Here is a 27,229-nt window from a genome sequence, read left to right on the forward strand (position 1 = left end):
CTGTTCCCAACAAAGATCTAATTTTCAAATGTACTGGGTTGCCACCTGGCCTCCTCTAACTCTGCATAGCAATGGTGACCCCGCAGATATAATCAAGAACCCAACCTTGCCCTCTTCGCTCTTGCCTTGGGTTTGAATTGCAAATAGAAAATGTGGGGCCGACCTGTGGAGAGGTCAACATGGCGCGTGGAGGTCCATCTCTAATATGACTGAGCAGGGCCCTTCTCCATCCCTCGTTCGTTTGTGCTGCAGACTTTCAAAGCCTCTGAAAGAGGAGCTTTCAAAGTATCCCTGTGACCATTGGCAAATAATTGTTAATAGAGACTGTAGTGTAGCTTTTATTCCATACCTGCTCCGCTTTAGCCCAACAACAAAAAAAGGATGGATAACACATTTCTCTGGATAAATGGAGCAAGGTGGTCAAATTCTTCTATAGCTTGGCCTTCTTTGAAGTTTAACTTGCTCAAAATTAGGAAGAAGAAATGGCAAGGAATTCTACCCAGCCATCATTTTCTAAAGGGAAAATCAGTGCTTTCGTCCAGAGCCCCTCCCCACCAGACCTGGCCTATTGGGAGGATGCTGCATGGCTAGGCTGTGGCTCTCAACAAACCTCCTTCTATTGCAGTGTTGTACACCACTGCACCAAATGCCCTCTTTTAAAAACAGTAGCTATTCACACACTCCTTCTTTCCTATGAGGAACATTAAAATATTTATGTAAGGATGTCCTTTTTTTCTTCTTCTTTTTTTTTACCTATTGGAGAACCCCTGAAAAATAATATTTTTTTCTTCAGTATAAAATTAAAATGATTGAGTCAATCGGCCCATTTCACAGCCTTTTGTTCTTTTTTTTTTTTTTGGCCATACCATACAGCTTGAGGGATCTTAGTTCCCTGACCAGGAATTGAACCCGGCCCAGGCCACAGCTGTGAAAGAGCCAGGTCCAAACCAGTGGACTTCCAGGGAATTCCCTCACAGCCCTTTTTAAATATTTGATCTTTTAAAGATAAATCGAGCTTGTTGATTCAGAGTTTGTGTGAGTGAAAGGAGCAGATTCACAGTTGAGTCAGTGAAGATTTGAGTTTGCAGCGAAACTTTTCCTCGTGTATTGAAGGGAGTGAGGCAGCACCTTTGGGGCTGGGAGACCCAGGTAGACTCTTGTAGGACAGACGTTTTCACACCGTATCACACAACTGTCATCTCCCTGTCTCTGCTGCAGCCTCAAATCACAGAAATTCCAACTCTGGATACTATTTTGCTATTAATATTCATACTGTAGTTTGCATTTGCTGTAGCGTAAAGTAGAATGGAAAAGAAGGACACTGCACAAATCCAAACGTGGAGACTGGGAAGCTAAGTCAGAGACATGAGGCCCCAGCCTCACACCCACGAGAGCCTTCAAACCCCTCGCTCTGCGGTGTGGTGTTGGGGATAAGACAGATAAGCCGGATTCAGTCCTGCCAGTTTTTCTCATTTACAAAGTAGGGGAAATAGAGATTTTTACTGGACTGTTGTAAGGACTAGAAGAAATAATGGGTTTAAACAGCAACACATAGTAGCCATTTGGCAAATGGCAGATTCCATCCTGTCTGTCTTCTATCCCACATCTGGAGCGGCTGGCCTGCCCATGCACCCGAGTGCGTGTACCCAGAGAGGATGGCTGGGCTGGGAACCTCTCCCTTTTGGTCCTCCACACAGCCACCAGAGTAGTCTTCCAGGCACCCTGCTCCCTGCCTCCCATGGGCCAGGAATGTTCTCCTGGAATCTCTGCCTCATGAAGTCATATAGCCTCAGCTCCCTCACCCCAGCTCCCACCCAAGGCCACGCCAAGCCCCCTTCTTCCTCTGGGTTCCCGTCTCGGGACTCCTCCTAGGGACTCGGTCCCTGCCTTCTCCACAGGCAAGCGGAGATTAGATCCCAGGCATGATCTCTGATTCCAGCCTGGGGAAGGTGATAGAAATTGTATTCTTTTCTGACTCCTTTGTTGACCAAGGGATGGGAACTAACAATCTCCCAGCTCTGATCAGAGCCATGGGAGAAATCTACCAACCTTCAGTGGCCTCTTACCCGCAGCTCCATCTAGTGTCTTCCTCCTGTGTGACTCTTTAGGAAGGAATAGATTTTCCCTGCCTGTTACCTTCTTAAGGACATTTTGAGCATTTACCAAAAAAAAAAAAAAATTGTGGAGAAAATTCAACAAATCAATAAGGAAAAAAGGAAATCCTGACCGTTTCTCAAAACACTAAATATTTCCTGCACATGTTTTAAATAGCCACATACAGTGATAGGCGTACATACATTCATTAATCCCATTGCTAGATACTTCAGTTAGTTCCAGTGTTTTCTAGGCAAACATCCTCATAGGTAAACCTTGCAGGAATTCTTAATTATTTCATCTGGATAAATTTCTGAAAGTAGATTTAGTGGGCCAGAGGCTCTTTCCTCTTTTAGGGTCTTGGTAGGAATTGCAGCTTGTGTTCCCACCAGAAAAGTATGAGAGTTTTACCATTCCCTTTGCTGATGGCATCTCAGTTAATCTTAAAGGACAATTTCTTTCATCACAGGTACCAAGTGTTGTGTTTTTGGATCCATGCAGTATGTAAGATCTCTGCTGGTACCTGCAGGAGAGGGTGTGAACTGGCTGTTTCTTTCCTAACTGGGACTTCTCCCTTTCTGCTCTCTAGGATCCTGGGAGGAAGCAGTTTTCCTACCCCAGGTGAAAGAAATAGTGAAGAAGTTAACAGATTAGTAGGGCTGGCCCCAGAACTTTGTAAGAAATCTTGGGCACCTTTGGGTCTTTTAACTAAAGAAAATTAACATATGTATTGATGCACAAGCACATGTGTATACTGGACACATTTGGCTTCCAAATGTTCTATTCAACTTTACAACGATTCGTTGTGATAGGGGTTTCTGAGGACAAGGTCACATCTGATGAGTTTTTGAGCACCTCCTTGACTCAGAATACCTTCTCTTGTGCTGTTGTCATGGGTCCATATGGTATAAATCACAATGCCCTGGGCTCCTCCGCTTTCTAGCTGTGTGGTCTTGGGTAACTTGCCCTCTCTGAGCCCTATTTCCTCACCTATAAAAGAGCGATAATCCCATTTACTTTGTGGTTCTTGTGGAAGCTAAGTGTGATAGTGAAGGTCAAGGGTCTGGAGAAGTGACTGCAAGTAGTAGGCACTCAGTACAGGGACAGGGAAGCGCTTCCTTTTAGATGGTGCTTTTTCCATTTTGCAGGGAATAAGTCTCATGTTCAATTTGCACAGGACTTAGACATTTTTCAAAGCTTCCTCACATCTCATCTCATTTAACCCATTCTCTTAGCAGCTTTGAAGTTTGCCAAGCAGATGGTGGTCTCCTGTTGTAAAAATAAAGAAATAGGTACAGAGAGGTTGAGTGAATTGGAAAGATCGGATAGCTAGTTAATGGTAAAAACAAAACCTAGGACATTTTTACTTGAAATTTTAACTTAAAAATTTAAGCTAAGACACTTTGCCCCAAACTACCACAGACATTTTAAAAAATAGTTATCATCTTATAGTTTCCATTGCTCTCAATATTTTCTTACTAGCTTAGCTTACTGCTTCATGTCTTTATTTTTCTCCCCAACCAGTCACATACAGTACAATACTTTTCCTAAACAAAAAGTGAATTGTTTTGTTTGGCTTTATTTAACCTCTTATGTATGTCCTCTCAGTAACCCCACTGGATCCATAATGCCCCTTGTGCCCTTTGTTACTTTCTGGCACAGGAGGAGTCCCTCCCTCTCTTTGTTCCACTTGACCTGAGCACCTTTGAGCAGCCCCTTTCCAAGAGAGCTGTTTCTAATTGGCTGGCGGCAGCTTCTCTCATCACTGAGCCTCAGCCTGGCTGTGGCCGGGGCCACTTGGTGCAAGCCCTACCTAGCAAAACCAAGAGGTCACCATCTCCATGTGTTGTTACCAAGCAGCACAGACTCAGCTGGGTGTATGGAGTTGAGTATATAGAGAGGAGGGGTGGGGGAGCAATCCCTATTGTTTATTTATTTTTATTAAAGTATGGTTGATTTGGGGCTTCCCTTGTAACTTAGTCAGTAAAGAATCTGCCTGCAATGCAGGAGACCTGGGTTTGATTCCTGGGTTGAGAAGATTCCCTGGAGAAGGAAATGGCAACCCACTCCAGTATTCTTGCCTGGAGAGTCCCATGGACAGAGGAGCCTGGCAGGCTACAGTCCATGTGGTCGCAAGAGTCGGACAGAACTTAAGTGACTAAACCACCATAGTTGATTTACTCCCTGTAGTTTATTGAGTGCCTTGTTAGTAGGTACTCGGGTATTATTATTGAGTACCATACAGAGGACACTCCTGAGGAAAAATGTTCTAGACATGTATGTTGCTTAATCATCTTTATTCCTCATAGGTACCATAGCTCCATTTTACAGGTGAGGAGACTGAGGCTCAAAGATGTTCCTTGTTTCTTCTTTAATGCATTATTATTTAGTAAGGGATCACTTTCCTCCACGTGCCACCATTCTCTCTATTTAACTCAGTAAGAACAATCAATTGTCAAGCCTTTTATGTGCAGAATTCAATGAGTACTAAGGGTATGTGTCTTGTCGACCAAAATGTGTATTTGTTTTTGCCATGAAAAGAGTTCAGTTCAGTCGCGCAGTCGTCTCTTTGCAACTCCATGGACTACAGCATGCCAGGCTTCCCTGTCCATCACGAACTCCCAGAGCTTGCTCAAATTCATGTGTATTGAGTCAGTGATGCCATCCAACCATCTCATCCTCTCTCTGTATTTATTATTTTATTCTGGCTGTAAGTTATTTTTACTTAGAAAAAAAAGATTTAAATGTTTTTACTTGTACATTTATTCTCTGCCTTTATTCAACTTTCTTGACTTGAATAAAACCATATGGTCCACACTGCACAAGTCGGCACCATCCACATCCCAAAGAACCCACGGGGATAGTCAGCTGCCAGCGTTAGGGAAAGGTGCATCACTGCTTTTTGCACATTGTGCTTTTTCTTTACCTTAAAATTTGACTTTATTTATCACAAGCACAAATTAAATGTGAATTTCTAAATTTAAAAAAAGATGACACTGGCTCCCTAAATTTTCTCCAGGTCATAGAATCCTAACTCAGATTTAAGTGTCTTTCTTCATTCTCTGCCGAAAAGACCGGGGCTAAGGAGGGAGCAGAAACACACGATTTTCACAAACAGCAACGTCATCAGTGAACAAATGCGTAGAAAATGTCCACACTCACAAATCATCAAAGCCATGCAAATTAAAACAACAACAAGGTCTAGCTTTTCACCTCTTAAATTAGCAATACATTTTTAAAACGGTATGGCTAACACGCTTGGTGAAACTGATAATACATCCATTGCTGGTAGTTGGTGTAAATTGGAAAGCAGTTTGGTAGAATGAATAAAAAGCCTTAATAATGTTTATATCTTTTGATCGAGCAATTGCATTCCTATGGATTTCTGTTAAAGAATTAATCTAAAAGAAAGAAAGATGGCAGTGTTTATCCCTGTGATGTTTAAAAAAAATTAGGAGCAATCTAAATGCCCAGTAGTCGTAAAAATGGTTTATTAAATTATTGAGTATCTGCTTAATGAAATATTATGCATCCATTAAAATGATCATTCTAATGACTGTATTGTACCATGGAAATGTTTATAGTAGAAGAAACAGAATGTAAAATTATGCATGAGTTGTGATTGCAAGTAATTTTTAAATGCCTGCATGCGGACAGAGTGAATATATAAAAATTAAAATAACTGCGTGAGGTAGCAGGAGGAAAGGTCTTCTCCACTATTGTGAATTATTATGTTGTCTTTATAATTTAATGTGCATGATTTTGGTTTCCCTAAGTGAAAGGGCCAGGTTAGCCTTTCATTTCCTTATCTCTAGCAGGAGGGTCCGAGAGGGGGTTCTCTGGCAAGCCTCTTAGCAGTGGGGTGGGAAAGAGCCCCTGTGCTCATGGCAGGGGCCATAACCCAGACACCAACCCTCCAATGGGACTTCTCCCTGCAGGACATCACTGAGAATGGCTGTGCCCCCACCACAGAAGAGCAGCTGCCAAAGACTGCGCCGTCCCCACTTGTAGAGGCCAAGGACCCCAAGTTCCGAGAAGACCGGCGGCCAATCACAGTCCACTTTGGACAGGTATGTACCTGGCCCCTTGACTGGCCTGGGCTTTCTGTTATGTTTTAGTAGATGATATAGCACATGTAAACAGTTTTTCATTTCAGCTCTCTCTGACAAAAAAAAAACTCCATGGAGTTCTGCATATTATCAAAGGTTCACTTGGTAGAAGCATGTTTCCAAAAAGGTGAGTTTTCAGAAATTTTGAGAAGACAGTGTGGCTCTGGTCATAAACCAGCTCAACTGTTAAGTGAAGTCATTAAATGCAGCTGCTGCCTCCCCATTCCAAGGCACTCGGTTTAAGGTGCCTCTGTTAGCTAAGCATCTCATTAGAACACTTCAGCATCCCAGGCCCTTCTTTGCACCTTCAAATAAAAGACAACAAGTGAAGTCTTAAAAAATCAATTAGGAGTTCTTTATTAATATACTTCCTGAAAATCAATATTGGGGGTCGTGCTTCTCTGAGTAAACACCCGCACTATAATTCTTGTGATCTGATTCTGTAACCAACTTTTTTCAACCTGAGCATTTAAAACATTGTTCAGTTGTTTGATTTTTTTTTCCTCTTAAGTAAAACATAGAAACTGAAATTTTTCTTATCCATGTCCTTATCAGTGGTTATATTTTTGGTTAAAAAACATTGTATACCCTCCTCTTCTTCTCTTGAATTGACTCTCTTGATGAGCCAAAGTCATAATTTCTTGGTTTGTGAGAAATGGCTCTGTTAGCAAGCTATGACTATAATAAGAATTTGCAGTTATTCATTCTTAAGTCACTTGATTCTTAACCATTAATTAGATGAAGCATGATTAAAATAATCTTCATGATTTTATCTTTAATATGATGCTATGTTATCACCTAAAAGATTTAGAAGCATGCATTCAAATGTTCCTGCTTTTAACAGACATTTATCAAGTGCCTGCTGTGTACCAGACTTTGAGCTATTTAGAAATGAAGGGAACTAATGAAACTGTTGCAGTGGGTTATTATGGTGAGGGATGAGTTTGTTGAAACATAAGAATCTTCTTCTGTAATCAATATTTTTAGATAATACATTTATACATCTTAAACTTGGAGATATCCATTCCCCTTTTCTGATTTTACACTTTAAAGGGATGTTATAAAAATTGAAATGTAGTATAGGAAAGAGGTATCCACAGGGCAGTGCTCGCTTGATTAATGATTATCTTCAAATTTCATCGGTGTTTGCACCCCAAGGAGCTGCCCCTTCCTGGGGTTCAGGCCTTGTTGGAGGAATCTGCACCCTAGTTCCCTGACTGTGTTTGCTGAAAGCGCAGCCCCCGTCGGTCGGTTGTCGCCAGCATGGCATTCCAGAGCCAGCTTCCTGCTTTCCTTTGTCCTCATTCCTGCACACACTAACCTTCCCATGAAAAGAGCCCCTCTCTGGAGTTTGGAGCCCATTACAGAGAAAGAGGGGGCGGGGGAGAGGGATTTCATGGTGTTAAACATTCCATTTTCGAAACACAAAAAAGGAGGCCCTATTTGAAATGGAGAAAGACCTTCTTTCCATTTCAGCGAGAAGTAGAGATGCTTTAATGTCATTCCCAGCTAAATGCAGAATAAGAGTGTGTGCACGCACGGGTGGGGGATAAACAATTAAAAAAGCCACCCCAAACTCTGTTGAAATAAGAGCTGTCTGTGCCTTCACAGGTCTGTAAACTGGAGAGGATGAAAGTGGCTTTTTTTCCCCGTTTGTCACTTCCCTCACGTGGCTGCCAGCATTATGCAAGTGTACAGGAAGGCAGGGTTTTTTTTTTTTTTAATGCATGCATGCGGATTAAGGTCAAGCCCCAAGTATCAGCCATGCAGCGGGCTCTCCCTTCCAGCTGCAGCCACAGAGCCTACCCACAGCCGCGAGATGCCTTAATTGAGACGTGCTGTCAAAGTGACAAACACATTTGCATACAGTCTACACTCTATTTATTTTCTCTGGAAAGGTCTACAGTCTGCTGTTGGTTGAACATTCTTAATCAGTTTGCTGTAAGTGAACTGCCAGCCAGCTCACTTGTGCCACAGCTTCTTCATTAGGTGACAGATTAGCGGCAGGGGGGATGGGCCAGGGAAACCCAAGACCCCTTTCTTTTAACTCTTTCCAGCTTTGCCCTGGTGCTAGCTTGGCCTTCAGTCCTCCCCTGGGTGCCTGCTTTGATGAACCATTGACCAGAATAGGCAGTGTTTCTAGAGCACCTCCTACCGGCAGGCATGTGTTTCAGGGGCCGTGCATTCTCAAAGAAGCCTTTTGAGTTCCATTTCAGAGTTCTTTGCCACACTCTCCTCTGTATTCTATCTGTACTATTTTTTTTTTCACTTCATATTTTTCTTTAAACAGACTCCAACCTGACGTTTATACTAATCTGACATTTTACTCTCTTCTTAAGCAGTGATGTTGATAAACCCATAGATTATCAGTACTGGCCCAATATTTTCATAAGGTCTATCTAAAAAAATAAGGTCCATCCATGTATTACCTAAACTACTCATATAGCCCAATAGTACATATTCTCCTTTTGGAAAACTTGTGTCATTTCTGCCATACCCCTCTGAGGAAGAGATCCTTAGCAGTATTTCGAGCCAGAGTCAGAGCTCAGGGACCTTCCCAGGACCATATTGCAAGCACAGGACGGTTCACCTCCAGAGCCCACTTCAGTTCCCTCACCAAGCAGAGACATCAGCTTCTGTTTGAAATGTCCAGTAAAGCTAACATTTTAATTATTAAAAATAATTTAAGCTAGCCAGACAGTGCACGCTAACCTCAGAAAGACCCTTGCCTTGAGTCTGTGTTCCTGTAGATTTCATTCTTAAAGAACAATTAGCTTTCCACTGGAGGCAGAGACTAGTGAGGTCTTGATTACATTCATCCTTCCACCTTGCAAAGTTAGTGCCCGTGAAGCCAGCCAGGGGACTTCATGGAGACCTGTGGCCAGTTGCAGCAGGGCGGGGGGGAGGGGTGTTGCAAGGGGGGTTGGCCTTTGCAGAGCCCTCAGGGGAGAAAAGGTGCTCTCTTGCCTCTGCTTCACTGGAGCTTCCTCTTTCAAGGCTATGACCATTTCTTCCTTTGATTCTGCATCTGTTCATCCATGTGTAAAATAAATAAATAGATAAGTCCTTGTGGGACATAATAAGGGTGAGAGACCAGCAAATGGACAGCCCAACCCAGAGTGATGAGAACAGTGAGAGAGGTGAGCTCAGGGCTCTCTGAGGGCCCCCACAGGGACGTCCTCTTCACCTGCAGGCCCATTGTCGGTAGACCTAAGCTGGGCCCTGTAACTAAAAGACAACAAACTGAACTGTCTAGCCTTTCGTTTCTTTTCTAAAGCAGACATAATGTAACACCACTCGCAGTTCATCATGAGCCATGTCGATGGTTCCAAACAAAGGCAAGTAAATGGATTTTTAGTTAGCCTCTGCCTTCTTATCTAATTTCTTTAAAGAGTTCAAAAGTCTCTGACTTGAGACTATCTTTTCCTACCTTGGAAAATGTTTAGGTCTAAGGAGGCTGTAAATAACTTTTTTTCTCTCAAGTTCAGAATCAAATGAGAAAGAAGGCCCAGGAGACAGTCAAATGAGATAAGGATGCCAGTTTTTTGTTTTTTTACCAAGGCTAAAAGGAGAATATGGCTTTAGACCTGAAGCCAAATGGGCTTGCTCAAACCTCATCTCTGAATTGAAAAGACTGAGCTATGCCCCCATAGGAAATGTGGGCAATTTCAGGCGATGCCCAGGGTGCCTGTGCATGGCAGCTGTGTATGTGGTGAGGCGGGGGTTGGGGGCGTGGCACCAGGAGCACAGGGCATGCTCAGTTCCATCTCCCAGAGTCAATGGAGACGCTCTCCTCTCCTGGCAGCTGAGAGCCAGAGATAACCTGAGGAGTCCCCGTGCTTTCCTCTCCTGGATGGAGAAGTGGGCCTTCTCTCCTCTCTGTGGCTGGGGAAGGAGTGAGGAAGCCCCGCCCTCCCCAGCAGGGTCTGGGCATCCCTCAGCCAGACATCTTGCCTTAACTCTTCCCCCTCTGAGGAATCAGCAGAGGGAGCACCCCTGGAAACTGCTGTGCTCCCTGTGTTTAATTAGGTGGACAAGCTACTTGGTACTTTCACTTCTGTACTCATCTAATTTTTTTTTTTTAACTTGGAAGACATTTACATTTATTTTTACCTTCCCACGTCACCAGTCATGGGTGCGAGTGGCTTGTATCTCTATCAGGAAACGATGGCACTCTCGAGTGACTGTTAGATCCAACGGAGGACTCAATCTTTGGTCACATCATTCGGGGCTCCTGGATTTGGCCCCATCGGCCCCTCTTTGAAAAGACCTATGTACTAATTTAGTTGAATCTTTTGTTTTCTTTGGCTGCACTGGGTCTTAGTTGTGGCACACAGAATCTTCCTTGCAGCGTGTGGGAGCTAGTTCCCTGACAAGGCATCAAACCTCAGTCCCCTGCATTGGGAACACACAGTCTGGACCACTAGGGAAGTCCCTTAATTGAATCTTTGACATCAAGTGGTAAGGAAGATGGGCTCATAAACATCATACAGATGGGGAAACAGGCCCAGAAGATGTTTGCTTGAATTAGGAGCTAATTCTTATTCCACCAGCAGCAGCAGCAGCCCTCTTCTCTCAACTGAGTACAGCTCTCCCTCCCTGGCTTTGGGGACTGGACTGATAGTGGCACCCAGGGACACTGGATTCTAGTCCTGGACACGTGCTGCTGTGTGCCATGGGCCTCAGCCGGAGACTGGGCCTTCTCAGGAGGTGGGAGGACAGGGCAGACCCACTCTAGGACCTGCTTCATTGTGTTACCCCTAGTTGATCCTACAAACAGAGTAATTGCCTGCTTTCCAATCTGATAGAATCCAAAAAAAATGTGCACTGAAACGTGTCTCTTCTCCCAGTTGAGCAAAGCTTTGTAAACCTCTTTAACATAAGTTTGAAAAGCCAGTTAAACCAAAGCTCAAACTAAGCACTACCATGGCTTCTGGAGGCCTGGGATGGAGTGGTTTGGATTTACCCTTAGGATCTGCTCCTGGAATGCGGTTGCCTGTTGTCTGTGCATGCGGAGAGTTCCGACTTTACAAGCGTGAGCCAGGCTGTTTAGTGCCAGGCTCACGCTGGGCTGGAGAAGCTGCCCTGCCAGCGAATACCTACCTGGCACCCTCAGCTCTGAGGAACCCCTCCACCCCATTGGGCTTAGAAGTCACACACAGTTCCCTTCAACTCTGCCGTTGCCTCCCACACACCTCCAACCGAGGTTCGCATCCTTCTCGACACCTCACCCACAGGCTGAGGGTACACTCCCACCTACACGTGCCCCTCCTCCTCCACCTCCCACCGCAGCGAGATCCATCCAGGAACCTGGGTCTGCTCCCCACCACCCTTCAAGCCTCTCCCTTCTGCCCCCTGACACTGCCCTGTCCCTCACCTGTCCACACCTCTGTCACAGCAGTGGGTCAGGCTGTGTTACCGCTCACTTGCACTGAGCCACAGCCTCCTAACTGACCTTCAGACTCAGCTGCACTGCATCCCCATAGAGCCTCACTTGACCCACACACCAGTGGCTGTGCCACTTCCCTGCCCCTCGCCTCCCCTGAAGTTTCCCCATTACCCTTGACATAGACCATGAGGCCCGTGATGATCTATCTGCCTGTCTGCCCTCGGAGCTGGTCCCTTTTGTAAATCCTTCCAACTGAGTTGGTTGCTCCTGTCTTTGTGCTACCTCAGAACTTGGCACACGCAGTGCATCTCACATAGCTTTGTAATCATATCTTTAATGCTGCCTGTCTCCCCCAATGAGAATGTGAACCTGGAACGTCCACCACAGGGCTTGGCACTGACCTGGCCTTCAGTAAACGTCTTAAGGTTTTATTATTTATGTGGATTTTTAAATTGATTAATAATTGATTATCATTTAAGTACTTTCTGTGTATCCAGGTTATTTGGTTTTATTTCAGTTGCTATCCTTATAATTCCATTCACTTGAAAAAAGGAAAATGAATATTCCGTTAGTGAAATTCCAAATCATTTTCCATAAATAAGGGTTTTGTTTCCAAGTAGAAACAGATTTGTATTATAGGAATTTAGATCCTGTCTCATTCCATTTTGTGTTTTTATGAGCTCCTAAGGGCTAGTCTTAAATGCCCCAGGAAAAGAGGGGAAGTAACGGGGCCCTGGGACACCCCAGACTCCCAAAATGAGTGGACTTGGAGAGGAGGAGAGCTGGGGAGAGAGCAGGCAAGGGAAGGGAAGGTCCAGTGCCCCTTGAATTCTTCCCAGAAAGCAAAGATTTCATCTGTAAAAGAGACTAAGCTGTATAACCAAATGCAAAATATGAACTTGGATTTGTTTTTTTAAGCATCAAAGATATTCTTTGAAAAGTTGGGAGATCTGAAGATGGACTGGGATGTTAGGTGACGTGATAGAACTATTGTTGATGTCATGGTTTTTAGGGGCTTATCTTTATGCCTCAGGTGTGCACACTTTGGTATTTAGGTGATGTCTGAAATTTGCTTTCAGAATGGTATGGCCAAAAAATTACACACACACACATATGTAACAGCCATTCACAGAGAGAGAGAGAAAGTAAGTATGACACCTCCCGCCATGCCCCCAAGAGTTTAGCTGCTGAAAGCCAAAGGCTGATCAGCTGATGAAAGTAGTGTGGTTGAACGTAAAGCATAGATTTTAGCATCAGGCGGCTCCGGGCTTAAATTTTCAGTTCTGGCACTAACAAGCTGGTAACCTGCCCTCAGTAACTTAACCTCAGTGAGATCAGTTTTCTCAGCTTTAAGGTGGGGATAATAATATTCACATCACAGGTCCTTATAGGGATTAAGCGAGGCACTGTCTGTCTGGCTCTGTGCTGCGCATGTGCTCAGTAAACATCGGTCTCTTCCTCCAGTGGAGCAGAAGCAGAGCCAGATGTCAGTCACCCACAGACAGGGCCTCCCAGTCAGCCTGTCTTCCCAGCACCCGGCGTCTCTCAGAACATACACCCTTCAGTGGCAGCCACCCCAGCTCAGGCACACATGTAACTGACCCACGTGCCTACACTCTTGTGGAAAGTCAGCACTAAACCGAGGAGAGCTGGCATCGTGGGGCAGAGGGAGAGGCGCTGGGGGCACAGCCAGGAGATGGTGCCCAAGTCTGACTCAGACACACGAGCGGCAGGGCCCAGGGCGCAGGCTGGGGCACCAGACGTGAGTGAGAAGCGAACATCGTGGTCTGCCGGCCAGAGTGCCTTCTTGGCCTGACTTACCAGCCGCGCCTGCACAGTCCACGAGGCAGAGCCCTCTGGAGGCTGCCCCTTCAATCCCTGTTGTTTCCAAATGATATTTCCCCCTTTTCCATCACTCCTTTTTCCACTCTTTCAGCCATAACTTTGTGTGAAAAAGCAGGCACATCTGGGGTGGTCTCCGGCCTCATTCCCACCAGCTCCTGCGTGCCCGCAGCAGGGTGACTGGAAGGCAGCTGTGCCCTCAGCGCCGGCAGGCAGCTGCAGAGCTCTTCTGACTCACTCTGCCATCACCCAGAGTGGTGGTGGTCCCTTGTGGGTTTGTCGGGTCTGTCTGGAGAGGGCGACTGGTGGGACACATGTGGCCTCACTTTCCCAAAAAGTCCAGGTAGCCCAGAGACAGCTTTCTGATGCAGAATTAACAAGGCCAGGCTTTGCTCCTGTAGCAGCCATGTTCGACTTCAAGAGGAAAAACTTGCCAATCAAAAAAGGGAGGTCAAATTCTGGAAATTCATAAGGATTGAGTTGAAAATCCAAGCAATTTCTTATTGAACATATGATGTTGCCTTCTCAGATAGTATTCCTCTTGCCACAGGGAGTTCAAGGGCTCCTGGCATGCCATGGAAGGGCTGAGCAGTATCAACAGCCAAATGAAAATCCAGGTTCAAAATTGCAATTTGCTTTCTAAGCTCCACCACCTGACTTCAATTCAGCACAAGTGAAGAGGACTGCAGAGGGCTAGGGGGCAGCATCCACCCCGCTTCTGCTAGGTCTTGGGCACTTTCACAGCAGTTGGAGCTCCTCTTATGGTTGAAGAGCAGTGAAGAAGTGGAGGGCAGCTGTGACGTTGAATTGCTCACCACGTGCCAGGCACCTCGCTGAGACCTGGAGAAGTGGGTCTGTGTCCCAATTCAGGTGCCAGGCTGGACAGTTCCCACAGGTTAACCCACTTAGTCCTTTCAGCCACGGCTGGGTCTCAGGTATTGTCTCCTCTGTAAGGCCCAGAGAGGTTAGGGGATTAGCCAAGGTTCACAACTCAGAAGCACAGTCAAGATTCAAAGCCATTTGTCTATTAATAGACCTCAGGTTCAAACCCCAGCTCTGTGCTAAAAACCCGGCAGATTCCTGCTGGGTTTGTCATGATGGGGTTTATGCAGCAGCCTAGGCAGGCGACCCAGAATCCCAGGATGTTGAACCACAGGTAATCCTTGTTCCTAGTTTCCTTCCAGACCCCAGGCCTTCTTTAATGTTTCTGGGCCTCAGCTGACACCAACACGAGAAAGCCAGTATCCTGCACCTGGTGTACACTGCACACCAAACCCATCGCTGGATACCAAAGGCACACTGGGTGCTTTCTTGGGATTTGCATGCAAGGTAGAAACTGGACATGTGTAGGGGTTAGTACTGGGGATGGCAGGAGCTAGTCCAGTCCCCAAGACCAGGGAATCTACATCAGTTAGGTTACTTTGGTTTGCAAGGGACATAAACCCCAAAAGAGAAATTGTTTCCTCATACCAGCTTCAAATATGGCTTGATCCAGATATTAAATCTCATCAATCAGACCTGTATTTGGCTGCATTTGGCTTGGCCTCCTCTGCTGGTGCCATTCTCAGGGGACTTTACCTTCCTGGTGGCCAGGTAGCTGCAGCAGCTTCCAGCCATAACCTGCCAGGAGCAAGACAGCGGGAGTCACTTCCTAGTGACTGCTACAGGAAGCATGAGGTCACACGCCGGTCTCAGAGCCCGTCATTGTGGCCAAGGGTTCCCTGGGTGCCAGAGGTAGGGCTCTTCCTGAAACACACACTAAGAAGTGAAGGAAGGGTGGTTCCTAGAAAGGTAATCAGAGGTCCTGTTATCCAAAGGGCAAACAGATTAAACTGATAAGTGTGCACAGAGGCCAAACAGGAGCCATCGTCCCAGGCCCTTGTCCTCTTCTCTGATGGCAGAGAAAAGTTCATACACAGAACGGTGGGCAGTCTTGAAATCAAGAGCATACATGGTGGAGAGTCAGGGTCAGAGGTCAACCAGGTACCAGATAGAGAGGGGACAAGCGAGTGCATGGCAGGGAGGTAGGAATCAGGGCTCTCAGGTTACAGAGATGGACACAGTCGCCTGTGACAGCTTCCAGGGAGTGGGGTGTGCCAGGTCTGTGGCAACCAGGGCCCAGGAGCAGAGAAGAGCCAAGGTCACTTGTTCAGCAGATAATCATGAATATGCATTCTGTTCCACACTTGTGAAAACGTTGATGATCACACGGCCATACCTTGCCTTCAGGGGCCCACAATGTCACAGTAAGTGGTTCAGTGTCATCCTGTGGACAGAATCCATCTGGTGTGTGATTATGTCATGGGCCGTCTCAAAATTCCTTTTTGTTTGTTTTAAACACCAACCAGTTTGGTTGGGCGGGGGTGATTCCCTGCCAGCATGCTCAGGAGGCGCCCATCATCTCATCACTGCTGACTTGCTGGAGATTCCTGTAGAGTAGGTGCAAAGTTTAATGAAGGCCCTTGCTCTCCATCAGCTTCAAGGACTGGGCAGAGAGCCCGTTGGCCTAGTTTATGTGGAGCAGCTTTCTTCAGGCCATGTCTCAGATACTTGGTGAAGGTTCTGAACCTGAGAGACCAAACACAGCTGCCGTTGTAGCCTGTGCTAGGATGGGGTAGCAACTGACTTCAACTAAGCCCTGGAATTCCCTACACCTTGCCCATGCACTCCCCATGGCTTTCTCTGGCCAGTTACAGTAGAGGATTCTTGCCTTCTGAACCATTCCTTTGGCCCAAGGTAGAGCCTCCAGAAAGGTCCAACCGAAACACACCAAGGAATGGAATTCAGGCCACCTGGCGGGAAACTGGTGATTGCAGCAGGAGCTCTGAACTGGGCTTCCCACCAAGGGAGCTGTCTGTTGTCCTCCTTCCCTTGGACAGAGCTCCTCCCCAGATCTGGCCTGTCCCCTCTGACTCCCCACTCTACGGGCAGCCCAGCTACCCCTGTGGTTTCCAGCATTTCCTTTGCTCTGGCAGCTCCTGTGTCTGCTTTTCATCCACTCCCATCTCACGAGCTCCATTCACTGCACTGTCTTAGGCTGTCCTTGGCCTACCCCAGACCTGCCCCGCCTTGGTTCCACTTGGGCATCAGTCCCACTATGCCCATGCATCCCTCATATCCCAGGGGTTGCCCATCACTTTCGTCTACTGATCTGGGAGACACAAGGGGCATCAGAAACATCAGCAAGTAGTGAGATAGGCGAGCCCTTGAGCCCCCTGGAATGGGGGTCCCTCTCCAGGAGTCCCTCCTCAGGCACAGACATGCTGGATGATCAGGAGAACTTGCCCAGTCCCCCAGACCCCTCCCCAAACCCTGCCCACAGCTGGGCCTGCTGGGCTGGAGGCACCTGCATCCATGACGTCAGGCCAATTCCTTCTCACCCACAAGACTCTGCTAAGTGTCCCCACCCAGGGCAGGGTCCCTTCCTCTCCTGAAGTGCCCAACACAATTCCATATTCACGCCTTCACCAGCTGTTTGTGGGTGTCTGCAGGCCCCGATCTGGGGCTAGGGGACCCAGAGACAAATCGGCTCCTACTGTCTCCAGTGCAGCAATGTCCTTCCTCTTCTGTCCAGCTAACAAAATGCCATCAACCTCTCAGGGCCCACAGGGCTCCCTGACTCCTCCCAGCAGAGCCATCCCCTCCCAGCTCTGGGCCAGCACTTTCCCTGTGCCAGCCACACTGTCCTCAGACACGAATAGTGGCCACCTCCTCCCCGTGACCTTAGCAGCCTCCCAGGGCCTGTGCAGATGAGTTGCCCAGGGAGTCCAGGGAGCGACTGAGTGGTGAACACTGACTACACGGAAGGCCCTGGGTCATGGGGAGGGGGGAAGGCAGCTCTGTGTACTCCCCATGCCCTTGAACCACCAGGCAGTTCAGAGAACAGGAGAGACCAAAGCGGGGAGGGCTAGATGTTGTTCTGCAGACCTGTGTTCACTTGAGGACCCCTGCGTGTGGTACTGTGTGAGTGCAACAGGCCTCCTGCATCCTCCAAGTCTGTCTGTGTTCAGCAGTGTGACAGCGGGGCCTCTTTGCCAGAGGACTGACCAGAGCCCAGAAGCAGCATTTCTTTGAAGGTCTGTGCTGGAGCAGCTCCCTGCCAGGGAGAGACTGAGCCCAGCAGGACAGGCGCAGGAAATCTGATTCAGCGAGACCAGAGGAGGCATTTTCTCAGATTAGAATTCTCTGTGCCAGAGGTGGAGAGTTTATCCCAGCAGGGAAGGGGAAATAAAACATAATATATTGGAAATAAATTCTATCCCACAAGCACGATCCTCCAGGAGAATCAGCTCAGTGTCGCTGGCAGTCCCCACCCCGCGGCCACGGGAGCGCTGTGCCGGAAGCTGCCTGTCGCCTTGTCCCCCATCAATCCCTGAGGCCTTTGGGGATGAAGTGAATGATTAACCTGGCCGTGCTGGGGGGTGGGGGTAGTGGTGTAACAAGGGCTGACTGGGAGGTGTCAGGATGAGGAGGGGTCAGATGGGTCAAGTTGGTTTTCATGCTCATGCAGACCTATTCATGGAAGCCAGGCCCCTCAACAGGTGTCACCTCCCTGAGTCTTCTCAACATCTTATGACATCGGTACAGTTGTTATTATCCCCAGAAAGCTGATGCTCAGAGAAGTCAAGCAACCTGCCCCAGAATACACTATACGTGGCAGAGCAAGATTTCCAAACCAGGTCTCCCTGATGCTGGAGCCCAGGCCCTCCCCTCACTGTGCCTCTCTCATCGAGCCTTCTGCCTCAGTTCTGTCTCGTTCCTGGGGTATCTGGTTGTGGCTGCCAGTCGTTTGGGACATGCTTAGAATCCAGCAGTGCGGCTTAGGGTAGCTAAGGAGGGCAAGGTCACTGTCCTGTTTCTCCCCAGAATAAACCTAACAGAGCCCCGAATTTTTTCACACAGGGGTAAGAACACCAGCGGTGCTGCCCTTCTGAGTGCCTACTGGGTGCCAGGCAGTGTGATCAGTGGGTGTTTGCATTTTCTCACATCATCTTCCCCAGACTGATGCAGGAAGAACTATGACTGCCCCACTTCTCACTGGGGTCCCGGGCCTTACCCTAATCCCCTGGTTGGTAAGATGGATTCAGATTCAGGACCCCACCTTCTTCCACCACACAGCTCAGCTCACTGGACCTGGGACAGCTTGGTGTTGACAGCAGCAAAGGCAGCTTGCCAGCCTCCTGCCCACTAGACCTGGGATGGCACTGCCCACTCAACCTGGGATGGCACTGCCCACTCAACCTGGGATGGCACTGACTGTGTCCCTAATTCAGGCCATTGTTTTTGCCGGCTTAGTTTTATTGTTGGTCTGCTTAATTCCATGTCTTCTAGAATATCAAATCATTTTGTTTATACTATAAAGAATTTTAAAATGTAATAAAAGTACTAGAAGAGAATATGTAAAAGGGACTTCTAAAGGATCGCTGATTATATCTCACTTAACATGCGAAGTGTTGGGGAATTAACATTGCCTTGAAGCAGTGTAAACTGTGTTTTTGAGACCTTACTGCCCATCAGCCATATGGTTCCATGGTTACAGCCACCTGGTCGCCCTCCTTGGGATGTCCTGGTTCTGCACCCCTTCTCGGTGGATCCCTGTTTTCCCTTTCTGGAAAGGTTGATAGCGAACGTTTCCAGAGGGGTAGTAGGTTGAACTTTGGCAAGATGGTGCCTGAGGAGGCCAGGTGGGTAAAGCGGTCAGCAAAAGGCAGGCAATGGTGGTGCTCCAGGACAGAGGGGCACCTATACCCCTGAGCTGTCTACCAAACACCTTCCATTGCCCAAGCCATGATGACCAGCTAAGAATTCTTCCCCTGCTGCCCTCCTGTCTTTGTGGTTAAAAAACCTGATGCCAGGCAGAACTCTGAGTTATTTTTTTATGCCCTCAGCATCTTCTTTCACTTATCTAGTGTACTATGAGGCATGTTGGATTCCAAGCCCTGTCCAAGTCCCCAGGGTCACAAAGGCATGAGATGTGTGTCCTGCCTTCTTGACACTCTGTCTGGGAGACACAGTGAACAAGCCATAGGCAAAGAGAAAAGCTAGTGGAGATAGGTGTTCTGACTGGAGAGAAGTCCTGAGAATGTCTGGAGAGACCAGGGGTGCCTTCTCAGTGACTTTTCTGCTGAATCTTGAAAGATAAGTTGTACATCAGGTGGAGCCAGAGGAGAAGGGTATCCCAGGTAAAGAGAATGACATAGCAAAGAGGAGGAGAGTCCCAACTCTTGAGAGAAGCAGAGGGCTAGTGTAGGGAAGGGAGAAGCCAGGAGGCAGCTGGGGAGAGCCAGGAATCAAACTGCAGAGGTAGCTGGGGACCAAGCCTTGGGGGCAGCTTGAATGGTATCTCTTGGGTGTCAGGAGCCAGTGCGGGCTTACATTCGAGGGAATGGCCCCTGGAGGATTTACTCTGAGCCACTGCAGGAAGGGGGGGAAGCAGGTGAGGCAGCCAACGGCACTGCCGGCATTCTGACAAAAGCTCATGGGTGTGAAGATGAGGGAACGATGAGAGAGAGGCCCAGGAGACCAGGCAGACAGATACAGCAGTCCACTGGATGCCCTCCCTGGGAGCTTTTGGTCTTCACCTTGGAGTGGCACAAGGCTGGCTGCTGGCTGCTGGCTGCCTTTCTCTCCTCCAGCCAGCGTGCTCTAAGGGGAGGTTTGAGGTGCAGCCTGCAATGAAAGGTGTGTCTATTAGGATGAACGGGATCAGTGGAAAGGCTCTGTGGAGAGACAGACTGGCCAGCTGGGCAGACAAGGTACGTCCACCCTCACTGTCCTGCTTTTTCTGCGGGACTGTCTTCCATCCGCCTTCCTTTCCCCCCTCACTCTGCGGCCTGTACCCAGGGTACCCATGGCTTACTCTTACCCCATGCCCCATCCCATAGCAAGGAAGGTTAGAGCTCCTTCTCGCTGGGTTGCCAGCTCTTCAGCATCTCAGGGCATTTCTGCCAAGGATGATGTACAATATTATGCTAAACCAGCTTTATGGGCAGCCTCTTAAAATGCAAGCCTCTGCCCATGATGGATGGAGAACATCCAGTTGTTTAGCCAACCACTTACAGTTTGTTGCAAACCCGTAAGAACCACACAGGGGTGTCTTGTTAGGCTTGTTACGCCAAGGACCCCATAAATAAATAGCAGAGTGTGTCTTGGTACATCAGGGCTGGAGGATGGAAATAGAGGCACTGCATAAATAATACATACTTACAAAATAAATACATCAGTACGTTAGTGTGAACAGCCACAACCAAACCACCCTGCGTAACAACCACGAGCAGCTCCGGGGCCTGCCATGTGATTGGCTGCCATCCATCAGTGTGCATCAGCATTCGAAATGACCACCGAAGGGAGGAGGTCCTCCTGCGTGCTGACCTCGAGGTCTTGGAGTCGAGGCAGGTGGTGAGATTGCAGGTGGGCGCCCTGATGCGCAGCTCTGCCGCCAAGGTGTGCAGCCTGCCACGGCCGTGTGTTCCTGCAGCTGGCTTAGGGTCTGCCGCCAGCAGAAGGCTGCTGAGCACCGAGGCGCGGGATATGAGGGGCTGTACCTCCAGGAAGAGTCGGCTTGCGGGGGAATCAGGTTTTCTCATTATGCACATTCACTCAGACTTAGGACTTGGTGGGTCGACTTTTCAAGTGACTCTCACCAGAGCCCTGAAACTTTCAGGTTGGGCTGCATTTTCAGAAGGTTGGTTTCCCATCTCCCGCTGCCCTCTTGTCTAGTCGTGAACCCCACTGGGCATCCGGCTCCAGCATCCGGAGCTCCAAAGAGGCAGCTGACAGAATGGCCACAGGAGTGGGTGCCCCTCCCCTTGGTTGTAATGGCACAAGACTGGATTTCAGTATTTTAAATGAAAAATATATGCAGTTAGCTGTGCGCTGACAATGTCCTTGAGGATTTGACAGTGAGATTTTCCAGCAGTTGGTCTTCGTTAGGATCCTGGCGGTGTTTAATAAGGCAGTCGAACTGCTGGCACCTTGGGCTCCTGTTTGTTCTCCGAGGGCTCTGGGGCTGCTGCGGTAAGCACATCGACCAGAGCTGATCATTACAAGGGCGTACGCCACCATGAATAAAAATGTCACACGTTTTCCCATCTCACAGCGGTACAAAATGTCAGTCCTGTCAAACACACGTTGCAGGGAGCTGTGTGCAGTCCGTACAAATTGGAGAGCTGCATATCCCCCCAGCCTTCTGATATTCTTCATTTGAAGCTGAAGAAAAACAGTTGTTAACCTATTAGCTAGGATTTTAAACTCTGCTGAGGCGGTGGAGGGCTAGACTTTGACACAGATAGAAATGTATTCCAGGGTCCAGGAATTTGAAAACCAGGATCTCCATCCATTTGTTCTGAGGGAAGAGCGGAGGAAAAAAAAATAACCATCTCTGTCTGTCAAACCTGACTGTCTTTAACAGACATGGGGGAAATTTGACAGTGAATTCATGGGGGGTATTTCACATCTAAGCTTCCCACCTGTGCATTCTCCTCAGAAAGTCTTGCTCTTTGGGGTGGCCTTGGGCTCAACCCGTTAGACCGGGATGCCTGTAGGTTGGGAGTTTTTGCTGATGAGAAGCAGGCTGTTCCTGATCAGAAACATCGCCAGCTTAGTGGACAGCACCACTCAGTGACAGGATGACAGCCAGTTGGTCCACATCGGTCAAATGCTGGGCGACGGTCTTGCTGACCACTTGAGGCTGGTCCTACAGTCTTGGGCAAGCATCTGCTTTGCACTGACCATGCACAAGCCTTGCACCTAGAGCCCAGGATCCTGACGTGACCAAGATAACCATGGCACTTGTGAAGAGCCCCTTGTCTTTAGCGGAGGGACAGAAGAAAGAAGCCCGGCTGTGTCCAGTCAGAAAGAGAGGGACAGCGTCCGGGAAGGGGACAGAAGCTTGAGGGGAGAGCTGAGCCCACCAGGTTGGCAGGTGTGGGGAGGGCACACAGAACGAGCACGTGCCTTGGGAAGGGCTGTGGCACAGAAGCGCAGGGCAGCTCTTTGTGGGGCTGGACAGGGGAGCTGCCTTTGGTATGATGGGACATGGAGCTGGCGGGCCAGGGACCGGGTCTTGAATGGCCTGTCAAGGACTGCCTGCAGGATATGACCAGTCCCCTGAGCTGTGGGTGGGCTGAGACAGGGGTTGCCGGTGGCAGGGTGAGCCATGTGGAAGCTGTCATAATCACCGGACTCTCTTTCTGGAGAATTACAGGATTCTGTGCAATCCTGTCTGTACAACTGCAGAATCAGGAGAAGATGTTTATTTTAATTTCCTAGCAGTGTACTGCTTGGGGTGGACATCATTCCTGAGATGATAAATTAGCCTTGGTTTTGCTGAGTGGGCCCCGGCCTTTAAACGTACTGAGCAAACCCTCCCCAAGTCAGGATGCAGGCCTGGGGATGTGTAGGTGGCTGCAAAGACGAACATATCTGTGTGGTCAGAACAGACCTAGCAAGGCAAAAACCTCAAAGGATATGGGGGCTGGGGGGAAGAACTCCCCCAGGAGCGGGGAGCACCCTCATTCTCAAGGGGTAAATTTCAGCATCTTCCTTCTGCCATATGTGTATCAGGTCTGATGGAAGGAGTGTGGGCTTCTTTGGGGTCAGACTTAACCTGAATCTGGAGCCCCACTCTGCCACCTGTTAGTGGTGGGGCCTGGGCAAGTCACTGGGCAGTGCAGCCTCAGTTTCTTCATCTGCCAAATGGGGAGTTTTACCTTCTCTGCAGGGTTGTTGAGATCACTAGGGACCTTCCAGGTAGAACTTCTAGAACAGAACCTGGAACACAGCAAGTGCCTCAAAACAGCCACTCCCACCCCCACCCACCACTGCCATCAGAGGGGGATTCTCCCTCCCAACATCTGGAAGCCCCTCCTCGCATCCTCACATCACCCCCTCCTGGAAATGTCACCCAGGCACCCTTGATGGCATCCCAGATGGCTGCCCCACTGTGGGTAGCAGTGGAGCCCCCGCCCCTTGCTCCTGTCTGGGCAGAGAATGGCACGCGTCAGCAAGGCTCCTGGCCCCTGCCCAGCCACGGCCGCATCTGCTGCCCGACCTCGGGCCGCCAAGGGATGCCACCGATTGAGGCCGAGCAGCTGCACCTGACTAAAAACAAAAGGCCCCCCCCTTCCCCTGCCCCACTGCTGGCCCTCCTCCCTCCCCCGCCTCTGTCCCCCAAGCGGCCGGGGTCACCCGGCCCCCTCGCTGCCTTCCCTCCCAGCTGCCTCGCTGCTTTTGTTCAGCATGTGAACTTCCCCGTCAGCCGAGCTCCTTGCACGGGAAGTAATCAGGGATCTTGACAAGGCTTCAAACCACAAATGCCACTACAAATTAACCAGCACCACTACAAAATACTACTCCTGTCAACATCGGGGAAGAATGCTTCGCTCTCAGGACCAGGCGAAACCGTCTCTCAGCTCAGCTCTCACTCACGGGCCCAGCGGAGAGAATGGCCTCGCAAGGTGACTTGTTGAGGCGGCTGAGTCCCCGGCGGCCCCTCTCCAGGGACACTGGCTTCCAGACCCAATGGCAGGCGCTTCAGCTTTTCTTCGAGGGCCACGTTCAGTCCCCAGCCCCCCATCGAGGCTGCCTGAGGAAGGTTAGCCATGGGCACATGGGACCTGTCTCCAGAGTCTGACAACCAGGGCTCGAAGGCCAGCCCCACCAGCTTCCTGGTGCAGTGTGCCAATTCGGGCAGGAGAGATCACAGCTGCACCTCTGTCTGGAGCTTTAGAACTGACTGGGATATACTGGGTAACACCTGGCCCGTCGAGGGTGCTCCAGGGTGAGGCCCCTCCCCACCTCCCGCTCCCACGAAGCACCTTCCCTCACCGTGTGTGCAACAGGATGGAGACTGCTCACTCAGCTCTGATGGGGAAGTCCATCCCACGCAGCGTCTTTCAGTAAGCACCCTCCCAGATTAGAGCCTGGAGCTGAGGGTTACTTCTGCAGATACCGCAGGGCCGGAGGACCCCGGGCTCCCCCTGAGGGGCACAGGGCCTGGCCAGCGCTGTTGGTACAGAGCACGTGCCATAGGACACCAGCGCAGTCTTCTCCGGCACCCTCGCTGGCGCTCTGAAGCGGAGGCAAGCATTTGATCCTCCCCAACAAGCAGGATCAGCTCTATCAAGTGTGGACGAGAGGATTCAAGATAATGACAGGAGTTGGGGGACAGGCAAGAGCTGTGCCCGAGAGAGCTGGTTGGGCATTTCAAAAGAGACACTCCACACAAATATAGCTTCAATACACTCCTTTCTGGAGGCCTATCAAAAGAAGCCCTCTTTTATTTCCATACCTTGCATAATAGCGGCTCTCCCTTCCCGAGGAGTAGAGGAGCCTTGCTCTCAGCCCAGAGGCCCTTTGTAAAGCCACAGAAAGCTTTGTCTTCCTCTCCCAGCCAGAGCTGTTTCATGCACAGGTCAGAGCATTGATGTGGCTACTAGCCAGGAAAATTAACCAGGTGAACTCTTCCCTCATTAAACAGTGACGGGGTTTAATTGTGAATTTTCTGTTTCACCCTGTCCATTCCCGGCAGCGGATGTGGTTGGGGCACATCCCTGGGACAGAGAAGCCCCCAGCATCTCCCCTGCCTCCCCACTGAGAATGCCAAGGGCCTCCTCTGGGTGGGTAGAGGAAAATCTGACAGAAAAGGGACAATTCAGGACACCATTCAGACCCAGAGGATCTGACACCCGCTTTGAGGCTGACCTTGGAGGCCACCGTTCTTATGCCTCCAGCCACCATTGCATGTACCCCACCTTCTCTGGCCCCTGGAACAGGAAGTGCAGAGGACCTGGCTGCCACGCCACCCTAAGCTTTGCATGCATATCCCTCAGCCTTCAGTGAAGCTGCTTGGCATCTCTGGTCATCTACCCGCTTCCCCATACCTCTGGTCCCCGCTTGCAGTCTAGCCTGTTGCCTCACTGACTTTGACATTTCACCTCTGTGTGGCCTTAGGTAGTGCCTGTCTCCCCTCTCTGAGCCTGCTTTCCCAGCAGTGGGGAGACTGATTCTGACCTTGAAGGAATATTGAAGGAATGGTCCAAGGTGTGTCCTCCTTAGGGACTGGGGAAATCCATGCATTGGTTCTGGAATAGCCGACCCCTCCCACGTCCATCACAGGACCAGAGAGATGAGCTCTTTGATCCTCATCCACTGCTTGATGTGACCCTGGGCAAGTCTTTGCCTCCCCTCGTCTGTGAAATGGAGTCATGACCCTCATTCCTGGCATGAGGCTTAAGGGCTGGCGAGTACACTGACTAGGCATCAGTTCACAGCAGGCCACAAGAGCTTTGGGCTCTGCACCCCCTCATAGGCTGCCTCCGCCTCCACCCCTGCTTTACTATCTGCCCCAGCTCTGCGCCCAGCAGTGAAGCGTTCTCCACCCTGCAGCCCCGTGCTGGGTGCCCGCTCATCCATGCCACCCAGGTAATTAAGTTGATATTCCAGCGCAGCTTCCCCTCCTGACCTTTTGGAAACAATGTGTTTTGCTGCATCAACAAATTAGCTGCAAATCAGATGCTGTTCTCATCAATGTGGATTTCATATCCAATGAACATACTCACCTGGTCCCCACAGCTGACAGATATAAACGCTGAGGGCCAGGCAGAGACTGGCAGAGGTCAAAGAGTCCCTCTCTTCTCTGGGACTTCGTGTCAGTCACACTTTGGGGCTTACCCGCTCATGTCCACATCTCCCAGCAGTCACATGGCCAGCTGGTGAGTTGACAACATGGAGGCCTAGGCAGGCCATAGCTGGAAGAGAGTGTCTGTCCTTAGGAGCCCACCCAACCTCCTCCCATCCATCTTCTACGGCAAGAACACCAAAGGCCTCTGATATGTCCCTTCCTACCTGAATTCTTCCCACTGCACTCAGGAGAAAACCCACACTCCTTTAGCTGGCATTCAAGGCCTTAAATTATGTGACCTCCACAGGCCATTCCTCCCAACCTACCCCATCCTCATATTCACCCTCACTTAGTCTTGCTGGATCACTGTGGTTCCCATCTCATGCACTTAAATTCTGTACTGCCTCCCATTAGATAGAAGAGCCCCTCCTTGGTACTTCCACACACCTCAGCACCCCTCTCTCCTCTGTGTTATAACCCCTCCATCAGAGTGGGAACCCCCTGAGGGCAGGACTGGGTCTTATTCACGATTGTGCCCTTTGCCTGTACAAAATATACTCCATTGTTTGTTGAATGAATCGAGATAAGAATATTCTTTGGAAAGCACTGGAAAGAGATGCTAAAATAAGGAAGAAAGGCAAGGATGTCAGTCATTCTCTCACCAGCCTGCTTTCTAAGGCACAGATCTCGTAACAGCAGAGTCCTACTTCAGAAAGGATATGGAGTAGAAAAACCAAATCAGAAAGGATTCCAGATGACTTTGGAAGTTTCAGCTGACAAGGATAGCACAATGGACTAAGAAAACCTGCTTGTTTTAGTCCCTGCTACTAGCTCTGTGACCTCATGTTAGTCACTTAACCTCTCTGGGCCGCCTCTTCTGCAGGGAAATAACCCTCCTCTAACTTGCCTCACCAGGGAATGTGAGGCTCAAAGGAAAGAAGAGAAGTAGAATTGCTTTGAAAGGAAAATACATCATGTAAATAGAAAAGATTAGTAAAACCCCAGTCCCTTTCAACAGCACCCTGCTCACAGCACGCTTCCTTGGAAAGCCAAGATCCTCACATTCACAAGACTCTGCTGGGAAGACCTGTGGATTTAAGGGAGGGACAGAGGATCAGATGTTGTCATGTCATCAGCAGGTTGCCAGACCAGAGCCTCCCACAGCCGGCATGC

The 27,229-nt window shown here is 49.1% G+C and overlaps 1 protein-coding gene across 11 annotated transcripts in view; it reads left to right on the plus strand.

The window, feature by feature from the left end:
- DENND1A (DENN domain containing 1A) overlaps positions 1 to 27,229 on the plus strand; it is a 536,262-nt gene that overhangs the window by 476,653 nt on the left and 32,380 nt on the right. For all 11 annotated transcript variants that reach the window (XM_060411818.1, XM_027966460.2, XM_027966462.2 and 8 more), the window contains one exon: positions 6,033 to 6,164. In XM_060411818.1, coding sequence (XP_060267801.1) covers positions 6,033 to 6,164 — 132 coding nt within the window. The remainder of the gene's footprint in view (positions 1 to 6,032; positions 6,165 to 27,229) is intronic.

The sequence above is a fragment of the Ovis aries genome, chromosome 3, assembly GCF_016772045.2.
Source record: "Ovis aries strain OAR_USU_Benz2616 breed Rambouillet chromosome 3, ARS-UI_Ramb_v3.0, whole genome shotgun sequence".
Classification (NCBI taxonomy): Eukaryota; Metazoa; Chordata; class Mammalia; order Artiodactyla; family Bovidae; genus Ovis; species Ovis aries.